The 11,125-nt window shown below is 45.3% G+C and overlaps 1 protein-coding gene across 1 annotated transcript; it reads right to left on the bottom strand.

Moving 5' to 3' along the window:
* Positions 1–2,583: 2,583 nt before the first annotated feature.
* Positions 2,584–10,830, bottom strand: PRDM13 (PR/SET domain 13). Its single transcript, XM_032780462.1, has 4 exons — positions 10,690–10,830; positions 8,451–8,582; positions 8,226–8,346; positions 2,584–4,052 (listed from the first exon to the last, which is right to left on the bottom strand). The coding sequence occupies exons 1-4, from the start codon at positions 10,828–10,830 to the stop codon at positions 2,584–2,586; spliced, it is 1,863 nt and encodes a 620-aa protein (XP_032636353.1).
* Positions 10,831–11,125: the final 295 nt, after the last annotated feature.

The raw sequence follows: 11,125 nt of genomic DNA, 5'->3' as shown, positions 1-11,125 counted from the left end.
CGCTAGACCATAAGAGCTCCTTTCGATGATGTCAAGTACCTGCATACAAGGTTGCTGGGAGATTTTAAGAATCATTCTTTTCAATATGTGCTAAAGGGAGTCCGGCAACACAATGCACTTCCAAATGCCTTAGGCAGTGTGAGTGCCTCGTACACTGCTGTTGAGATCATACCAGCTCTGATGCGGGAGTTATGACCTCAGTGAAAGGGCAGTAAGGAGCTGCCATGATCGTATTGCTCGCCTGCAGGATCTCAATGACAGATTTCGTTCTTTTGAAAAGGAAATAAATCAAGCACAAACACCTGCTAAAATAAGTGCCTGATTTAAATCCAGACCCTGCTCTCTCTGAGGTTAATGGCAAGTCCCATTGGTTCAACTGAAGGCAATGGCAGGGTCCTGATTCCCTAGAGTCCATGGGGCAGATCTTTGTCCTTTACTTTAATGGGACCAGGATTGAACCAGGGCTTCAGTGATTAGACAGCAGACACTATATGTGAAACAATCCTAGTTCTGCGAAATGCCCTATCTCCTGATGGATTGGTTGATTTCTTTATTTATTGGCAATTTTGAATTTAAATCCAATCCTTTAAATCAATTACATATTTTGTTTCCTTTTCCTATTCCTGTCACAGAGGTTAAATTTTAACTAAGTAAAAAAGATGGTCAGTTTTGTAACTAACATATATATATTGCATAGATCGATGACAGGGTTATCTTATTCGGGGTAGTCTTAGTTACTAAGTAAATGTTTTATGCAATTACTTTGGAATCTTAAATTATACTGTATTCTCCTTGTACAGAAATAGGGCCTGATCCTGCAACCCTTACTCAGAATGTAATACACACTCCTACCTAGTGAGATTGATAAGATTACTAACCTGTGTAAGGGCCGTAGGATCAGACCCCAACTGTACTATAAAGCCCGTCCTTCCTGCCTACATGACTGCAAAAATCACATTAAAAATCAATGGAAAGTTTGAGATGCAAAAAAAATGCAGGCCTGGGTCCTATTTCTGCATTCTCCAAAGATAAGGGGGCATGGAAGAAGTACAAGGAGGATAGAGTGACATTTTGCATTATGGGCCACATTGTTAACCCATTAAACTGAACTGGTGAGCAGTTGCTCACACAAGGTGTCCTATTGATTTCAGTAGAACTGCTCATGAGACTGACTTTGCACCAGTGGGAACAGAAGGCAAACAGTCTGGCCCCATATGAATGTGTTTCTTGGGGAAGTAGGAATGTTCACCGTTGTTCTGCAGAGATTTTAATTTTGGTGTATTTTGTTTCTCGGTGCAAAATAATCGAAAAAAGGCACTTTCTATTAAAGCCTGTGTAAAATACAAATCAACAATGACTATAAAATGTGAATGCTTGCAGATATAGGACATTTTTACAGAACAGCTGAAAGCCAATTAAAGTAAATACTTTGTTATATATATAAACGTATATATAACATAATATATATTTCTGCACTTGGCCTTGTTCTTGTGCTTTAAAGAAAATCTTGGCTATAGGGAAAAATTCAGTTGGTTACTTTTGTCACGGTTTGATCATTAAAATAACTCTTTAGAGTTCAAAATACTCCCTAGTGGCAAAATATTCAGAGTCGAATTCGTTTAGGGCATCATCTAAAGTCCTTTTGAAGATAATTGACAGGCTCCTTCTGACTTCAATGAACTTTGAATCAGGCCTTTGATTACTATTAGATAGTTAAAAGTGGTATTTCCAAGAACCAAAACTTATTGAAGTCATTTAAGTGAACAACTAGACAAACAGAAGTTTGTCAGCAACTTTATTTAAAAAAAAAAATCGCACGACAAACTAGAACCAAGACCAAAATACCATGTCCACTGTACATCATTCATTATAAAACAAACATACACCACATTTGTAGTCTACCAAACAAAGAGTGTATTTTCTTTAAAATTATATAGTGCATGCTTTTAGATTCATGCTTTCAATATTTATTTTACATTTTCTATTCAAATATTTTTCTGTTATAAATAATTGCAACTTGATCAAATTGTGTACCTGTTATCCTATACGATCCTATCCAGTACTGCAATGGGGTTTTATTTGTTGTTTTTTTCTTTTTAGACAGGAGTAAGCACATCTGAAGTGTAAGTAAAGTGTACAGAGGCCAGACATGTCTCCAGAATGGTAACTACCGTCCGTACCTAGAACTTGGAATGCTAGAACAAGTGGCAGGGAAATACATAGAAAAGAATTGTTTCCAAAAGGCACAATTTCCTCGACACAAAGGTACAATACAAAATAGATGGCGGCTAAAACATTGGTGCCCAGGAGAGCGGTGCTTGTTGCGTGTGGACTCGTGCTGACTAGGATTAAACCCCTTGCGGGCTCATGCTCTGGCAGTTCAGAGCATTGAACGGAGTGAGAGTGGATGGTTAAAAATAAGCACCCCTTTCTTTCCCCATCCGCAAGGGTTTGTTTCCGAGCCCCCTTCAATACGGTCCCCCCTGTAATTTACCTAGGAGGGCAAAGCCCGCCGAAGTGTTTCAAAGCTCGTGTAATCAGAAGCGGATCTGCGCTGTGACAACCCCCACCCCGGTCGCCGGATTACTGATCATTGCTCTTGCAGCTGGTTTCCTGGTCGCTCGGGTCATCCGTGAAGCAAACGTCCACTTCGCTCTCGTTGTCAGTCTTTTGTTCCGGCTCCTGGGGCTGGTAGCCGGGCTCGCTTTTGTCCTCGGCCGCCTTGTGGAAGCTTTGCCCGGGGTGCCTGGATTTGACGTGGCGCTCCAGGTCCCTGCGCCTGACCAGCACCTTGCCGCAGAACTCGCAGCGGTAGGGGGTGTTGCCCTCGGCGTGCAGGCGGATGTGCTTGTTGAGGTTGCTGGGGTCGCCGAAGGGCCGCAGGCAGACCTTGCACTTGAGCGGCTTGTAGCCGGTGTGAGTCCGCATGTGGATCTTGAGGCCGTACTTGCGCGAGTAGAGCTTGCCGCAGTAGAGGCAGAGGTGGCCAGTCTTGGGCTTGCCTCCGGCTGGGCCGGCGGCGGCGGGCTGCAGGCTCTCGAGGCGGCCGCGGCTCTTCTCGGCCGCGATCTCGGAGAGCTGCTGGGTGTGCATGGCGATATCGCGGTCTATGCCGGCCAGCTCGGCCGGGTGGAGCCCCGCCGCCGGCCCGCTGAAGTAGGCCACGGAGTCCGGGTACTTGAGGAGGTTGCCGAGGTGCAGCTTGAGCGGGTAGCAGGGGGCGCTGTAGAGCAGCTCGCCGTTGTAGAGGGTGAAGGGCACGAGCGGCAGGTTGCACTCCCCGGGGTAGGCCTTCAGCCCCTCCAGGGCCGGCAGCGAGAAGCGCTCCAGGTGCAGCCCGGCCCCGGCGGGCAGCGGCGCGTAGCGGCTGGGCGGCAGGCCGGCGTGGGGCAGCCCCCGCTCCACGTGCTTGAAGGCCGACGTCTCCTCGAAGTGCGAGAGCAAGGGGAAGGCGCGCAGGCCGCCAGCGCAGGCCAGCACCGGGGAGGAGCCCTCGGCCGGGTGCCCGCCGCACTTGGGGTGGGGGGCCAGCGCCTCGGGCCCGCCCCGCCCGGCCCTGCTGCTCCCCAGGGCCTTGCAGAAGCCCAGCCCGCCGGCCTTGCCCTCGTCTGCTTTGGAGAGGCCGGCGGGCCTGAACGCCGACCTGCCCCCCGGGTAGAAGCTCAGGCCGTTGCTCCCCGCCGAGCTCCCCACCAGGCCGAGGAAGGGCCCGTGGCTCCGCCCCGAGCCCACGCTCATGTCCAGGGCTCGCTCCTCCTTCCCCGCGGGCCTGCGGAGCGGCCTCAAGGGCGGCGAGGCGGCGGATTCCCGCTTGATGCTCTCCCGGGCCGCCTGCTGCAGGCTGTGGGGCCTCAGGGGAGCCGACGCGCCGGGGAGTTCGCCCGCCGCCGCCTTCGGGGAGAGGCTGAAGAGCTCCGAGGCGCGGGCATGGTCGGGGTGGTGCAGGAAGCCACGGCCGTTGTTCAAGACGCAGTGGAAGTGGACGTGGGCTTTGAGGCTGTTGGGGTATTTGAACGTCCTCCAGCAGTACCAGCAGATGTAGCGCTCCTCCCCTAGGAAGAGAAGCGGAGCCCGCCGTTAGACAAACAGTGGCCTCCCACCCGTCGGAGTCAGCCAGGGAGAGGCCTGTGCAAACCCCTGGTACCGCAGCAAAATGGCCCACGATGGCCCCGGGACTCCTGCATTAGACAGGCCAGGCACGCCCTTTAAAGCATTGCTAGGAAGGGCGCAATGGAAAGTAATGCTGCTCTCACTAGCTGCCCACTACTTTTGCTTCTTTCCCGCAAGCTGCACGGTAAAGGCCCGATCCAAAAGCCATTGAAATCAATGGGGGGCTTTGGTTAACTGCAATGGTTTGGATCGGGTCCTAGCTGCAAACGGGGTCTTCCCACTTCTGCACCCGCCCGCCCAGCGCCTCCTCTAAAGCCTCCTTTAGGGACTGGAGTGCTGACACAACTATCTGGTTTGCCTTTTCAAGCTGGGTCACAAAAGCCTCTTGGGCCAGGAACTGAGCTGGGCTGGCCTGGGCTGAGCAGAGCTGGCTGGCTGGAGGTGGACTAAACTGAGTTTGGACTGGGCTAAAGTGGGCTGGGGGAAACGAGAGCAGCTGTGGCCTTAAATCGTCTGTCGCCAGGCCCATCTGTTGACGTTCGCAGAATAGGTAGCGTATGTCGAGGAGTTGACTAAACTGAACAAAGGTCAATCTAATGATCGTGAGCTCCTCATTACCGGGCGAGACAATCTCCTCTATGTATAGGCCATATGTAATCATTCCTTTTCAAAGGACAATGCCCTTTGTGCCCCATCCCTAAACATTTAGGCTTCCCTGAAGCGGAACAAACCGAAATGGCCATGTTTGTGTTATGACTTCATGTTACTTTAAACTTAGACTTTTCTTTCTCTTCCTTCTGAGGAGTAAAATAAAACCTGGCCTGTTTTATCAACCCTGACATTGAAACATATCTCTGCAGGAGATTTTTTTTAAATATATAATAGTCTCTCCTACTTACCAGCATCAAAAACTTACAAATTAGACATTTCAAACAATTACAAAATCATAATAGTAGTAGTGCAGGCTCTGCATTACTGACTATCCCTAACTTTATAAAGAATCCACTAAAAAGGCAAAGTTGTGGAACTGAGCAAGTAAAATAGGATATGTTTTCAAGATTGCTGGAATCCTATTAAAATATTGATGAGGTATCTTTACAGGCAACCTTAAAAGTGGAGTAAACAAACACCAGAGATTTCTCCTTTGGCCTTTTAAGAAATATCATTGAAACATAGTTCCAGTGTGTGTTAAAATGATACATTAACTTGAAGCAAAGCACGGAAGAGTGCAAGAGAAGCATGTAAAATGGTTGGGTTGTTAATGAATAAGTTCACATGGAATTAGCACACTAAACAGCCTTTTAAAAATGACTTTTAATTCAGGAATCAACCAGTGTCAGTTCATTCATTCAGTATCATTCAGGATAAAATAGAAGTCTTTCCACCCCAACCCCCCATTCCCCTTTGGAACACTTTCATGCACACTGAATAATGAAAGCACAGAACAAAACATGGGTTGCGTATTTTCTCTTCTGGTAAGTATTATGTAGTTTCTGTCATGCATAGCTCTCACTAGCTTGCCTTGAAGTGAGTGATCTTTATGGATCTATGCTGGAATCTTAAATCGGACGTTGTGTGTTTTTTTCGCACTGCTGGGCTGAGGTGGGTGGGAGGGAAGAGGCGGAGTGTGTCTGCTGAGGCCTTAATTGCTCACTTGCAGTGTGTCTGACTCTGATCCATTTCATTAATCCTACTACTGTACATTGAGATACAGGTAAACTAGCTTTAAAAACGAAAAGGCTTGCAGTTAGAAACAACCTCCACAGCCTAATAAGCCTATTGTGTTGATTTAGAAACTTCTACTTTTTGTCTCTTTTCAAAGAAGTTGTGTGGGTTTTTATGTTCTTAACAAAGTAGTTGCAATACCAACTAAGCTTTGTTCAAAACGCAAACGTATCCTGAATAAAAACCAACTCTTTCCAAGCAATGGGCTATTAAAAAGAGCCTTGTTTATAATGTTACATCAGTTTAAAACTACATTGATCTAGTTAAAAACTTTGTTCAACAAAATCGGCTGTCTAGAAGTTTTCTTCTTGCATTTTTTCAAAATGCTATCCACAAAAGTGCATAGGTGCTGGAACTAGGGGTGCTGTTGCACCCCCTGGCTTGAAGTGGTTTCCATCAGATACCGTGTTTATAGTTTGGTTCAGCACCCCCACCATACAAATTGTTCCAGCACCCCTGCAAAATTAGTAATAACTACACTTACATCTTGTTCCATTTATTATGCCCTCATACTGTATTGATTAATCTGAAACTTCAGTCTGGACGTTGGGAAACAACTGATTTTCAGAATAAGATTGCATCATATGTGCTATATTTAACAGTGGATTAGAAAGCATATGAAATAAGCATATGTATTTTTACAGTGCAGCAGATTCTGCTGTCCTTATTCTGAAAGAGCAGTGCTGTGGTAGTGTACTCCCATTGGAATTAATGAGATTACTTGTGGAGTAAGGTAATATTCAAGGTAAGTGTACGCAGCAGACAGAGTACTTAGCGGCATTTCACTTTTAATGCAGATCAGTATAGCAGGCTTCTCCCGGTTCATTGATTTTGTTGCAACGGGTCAAATTCTGCAGGCCTTAATCGGGGCAGTAGCCCCACTGGCTTTAAGAATTTGACACAGAGTTTATTTCTCATGTTGCAGTATTGTAATAGAAATGATTTCACTCTCTGTAGCGTCACCTAAACTATCAATGTTAGGTACTATTGTAATAGTGCCTCTCAATATGTTAAATAACGGGCTCGATACTGATATTTTTTTGAGTGCTCCAGGGCCTGAATAAGCTCCAGGAGACGATCAAGCCCTTCCTCCTTAGGTAGGGCACTGATTTATGTGGAAAACCTGAGCAAGAAGTGTGTAGACAGTGCTGATCGGGCTTCTGATCTGTAGGAATCATATAATCCTTGTGCGCTGCTCATTTCGCCTTTGAACAAGTCTGTTCTATTAGGCTCTTTATTCAACCTAATCTGTGCAGGGAAATTTCAGAGCAGCAATGAATGTATTCACGCTACAAGCAGAGTGACTAAGTAGACCATCACCAAAAGCAATTTTCAAAACGAGCTTCAATCTGTTGCCTTCGTTTTCACTAGTAAGAGTGTGTTACGGTTTTGAGAGATTTGTATGAAATACTCAATGTAACTGCTCTTAGAATACAATTCTACATGCAATGAAACCCCACGTCAACTACAAAATGCCTGCGCATGGAAAACAGCACATGGAAATATGCTAGCTATCAGATTCATAGGAAACCATTTAGACAGATAACTGAAATATTCTTCCTACGTCATATTTCGAAACATACGTTTTCCCCCTTTCAGAAACTACTGGATTAGTAATTTTAAAACATCGTTTATGTTTACACTACAACTTCACCTAAAAGCAAGTTGCAGATTAAAATAATTTATCCAAGACTGATGCATGCCAAGCGCTAATTTGCTAGTGCACATATATAAACTGAATTTAACTCCCACATTATTTTTACTTAGTACATCCTAATTTGCGTAAACTGACCATTACCCTTTTAAAACGACTAAATGAATCTGAGTCGTCGCTGGAAATTGTCCCATATTTAACCTGAAAATGGAATCTGAAGCTGTAATCAAAGGGAAAAGATTAAAATGGTGTTTTAATAGAGCAGTAAGATAAATTATTGTAAAAATAGAGAATTATTGTTTTATAAACGATCTTAAAATCCCACTTTTCCTATCAAAATTATAATATATAGTCGATGTTGAAAACAATCTCGTTATCTGAATCCTCCAATATATTGTCAAATTCCTGGTTCCACTTATTTAAAAACAACTTTTATAAAACAAGCAGAAGGAACAGACGACTGGTTTACAGTAAAAACGGTGGCTGATTAACAATCGTAACTGTGCGGATATTATTTTTAAAGGATCTGTCTGCAAACACATATTTTACTTGCTTAGGTTTTCTAACTTCAGTTTTATACCACAACGTGGATGCTAATTATAACGTTGCTCTGAGGGGGGGAAAATTGCAATTGGGAAAACGGCATGAAGTTCTCCATTCGAAAAGGCACCTGTGAGTTGTACTGACTTCTACGCAGTACCTACTGAACAGAATAATAAAGTCCAAGTTGCTGTACCTTTCTCATCGTGTGTCGGAGTAGCAGTGATTGGGATGTCAAACCACTGAGCCAAAGAGTTTGAATACCACACGGTCAGCTCTTCCCCTGGCTGGACATCTCTAAGCGCTCTGTAGAAAATCTATTCAAAAGAGAGAAAACCTTATCAATGACCCTGTAATGCAACCCAGCGCTGGTAAAGAACATTCAGACAGAACGTTGCATGCAATCGAGAGAGAGAGATACCTGTCCTCCTGGTAGATCTGCAATAGCTTCCAGTGTCTGTTCTTGCGTGCTTCTGGCAGCCCGGATTAACCCTATCCACTCCAGAGCTGAGCCCCCGGCTTCATCTACTAATTCCCCTCTCACCATCCGTACCTAGAACACAGGCATCAGCCACTGTCATTTCCACACAGAATCGAAGCAAGACAAAACACAAACACAAATCCCTTATATAAATAAAGCCTAAACGTGCTTCTCACTGGCAACCTTTGCATCATCTTCCCGTCCAGGGAATCGTTGGTTTAAACAGTCAATATATAAAGGCCGAACAAGTATTTGGGATTAACAGCAAACTGTTTGATAGTGGTGAAAGAGAAAGAAGCAGCTAATTTATAAGAGCTAGATTTTGCCACCCTTACTCATATTGAAAGTACTGTACATTGAGATAAATGAGATTGCCCCTGGAGTAGGTTGCTACTCGTTGTGAGTAAGGATAGCAACATAGTCTGACTCTAAGAGCTGTAACTCTTTGCGTTATTGTAAGAACAATTCTGTGTAAGTAATTTCTCCGCTGGACAGCATTTGCTAAATTGTATCTTGTTCAACTTCTGAAGCTGCCTTTAGTTTTAATTTTTAAGCTCATTTTAAAATGCACAGGTAATATATAATATTCAGGTTTCTTAATGAGTGTGGTTTCGTGCCTTACGCCTATAGTGGAGCAGTTGTAAAATACGCGACTTGTCAAAAGAAAGGAGGGAGAGAGGAGAGAATTCAGCTTAGCTACAAAGTCTCTGAGCGTCATACTTCATAATCTGCTGGCCCATACAAAGAGAAAATGAAGTGCCAGCTCGCTGAATGACCATGTAATAAAAGTCAATTGAACAAAGCCGTCTAAAGAGAGAAACCAATGGAGCCAGATGAGAAATAAATTTGAGGGGGCTGGCAGAGCGTTTAAAAACAATTAAAGGGCATTAAAAATCCAAGCGGAATTTATGACCAACCTGTGCACTGGGGAAGTGTGGGAGAAGAGGGAGTGTTTGCCTTGTGGCCATCGCATCCATAGATCCATTTACAACACAGGCCAGTTGAAAACACTCTCTAGCAGAATTTGCAGGGGGTAACTAGCTCCTCTCCATTGCCTCCTTTTGTTTATAAGGGAAGATTTTGAAACTTTGAGGTGTCTGCTACTGGAAGCCTGAGATATTTTCCGCATTCCAGACTCATGGAATTAACATCAGTCAGGTCCATCAATTACACGCAACTATGTTGATTTCAGGACGTCTCTATTGTACATGAATTTGAGCTCTAAGCCACGGGTTTGCTTTCAATAGCTGGAAAAGGCTGGAGAAACCGCCCTTAACTCTGAGCCTTGGCTCAGCACAAGCATCTGGGGCTTGTGCTGTACCTGGAAATAACCTAGCCCCTGGAATATTTATAAACCAATCTCATTCTCCCATCCACCCGCGTCCAGCTCGAAAATGTACAAATTATTACTGGAGCTCAGATTTCGATACCGGGCGAAGAGAAGACGATTTTTAAAAATACAAATAAAAAGCAACAGCGGTGGTATCCAGTATGGCTTTGGCTGACCTTGTCGCTGTGCCCCATTGTGTAAATACCAAATAAATAAATATATCAACGAAACCATGACAAATCCAGGGACACTTGGACGGAGAATACGATTTCTCTGAACAGGTCAGTAATTACGTTTCAGAAAGACCAAAAGGGAGAAAGGAAGGAACAAATCACCAACAAGTTATCAAAGCAACAGCATCTGAGAGCATAGCCAGCGCCACAAAGCTGCAAACTAGCGAAACTTCCTCACACCTAAAACCAGGGGCAAGCACCTCTTGTTCAGGTTACACGGAAACAGGCTCTCTGCAATCACCGGCTGTGCAATGTGCCTCTCTATCATCCCTCTTCTCTTTGGCTTAATGAAGATCTCGAGGGCAGGGACATATCCTCTTGTCTGAAAACACCGCCACAGCCCCTTCACCTTCCCGCTACCAAGACCAGCCTGCCGTAACACTATCCAGCAATGCAGGGAGTGGGCAGGAAGGCTGGATAGGTTTTCTATACATTCAATTTCAAAGCCGTAACAAGGAATCTTGGAACACTTTATCAAGCGCTTCCCTTTCTTTCCTGGTACTCTGGCTTGTTCTAAAAGGCAGGATGAACCGAGGAGAAGGCAGCCTCTTCTCCGAAGTACAGATCCCCCTGAGTCACTGTCTGATCAAACAAGGTCCAGCAGTGCAGGAAATACCTTTTTTTTAGGTCCTGGCTCCCTGCGATCTGACAGGTACTTGCCCAGTTTGAAGATGCCCGGCACAGGACCCAGACGCAGTCCGGCTGGGATGCAACTTTCTGCGTTCACGCTGATGGCCAGAGCCCTGTTTGTTTGCATTGCTGCCTCTGGATATAAGGAATCAGGAACCCAAAGCACTTAACGGGGATGGAGTGACAGAGACAGCCAGCGAGCAGGATGAACACAGGCGTATCTCCGCCTGCAGAGTGACGCGGTGGTGTGTGCACGCCGGCTTTTCAATTGGAACAGGAGGGGTACCCCTTGGCACGTTGATGCTCTAGGGCGCAGAGTTTGGTGAGAGAGTTTAGCTCTTACAGCAGCTGCAGAGTTCCATCCAAGTGGGTCACGTGGAGCCTTTCCCTAACCCTCCTGCATAATCAAGTACTTTGAATGG

The sequence above is a fragment of the Chelonoidis abingdonii genome, chromosome 3 (assembly GCF_003597395.2).
Source record: "Chelonoidis abingdonii isolate Lonesome George chromosome 3, CheloAbing_2.0, whole genome shotgun sequence".
NCBI classification, from domain to species: domain Eukaryota; kingdom Metazoa; phylum Chordata; order Testudines; family Testudinidae; genus Chelonoidis; species Chelonoidis abingdonii.
The sequence above is the reverse complement of the archived record's forward strand: the minus strand, read 5'-3'. Positions and strand labels throughout refer to the sequence as shown.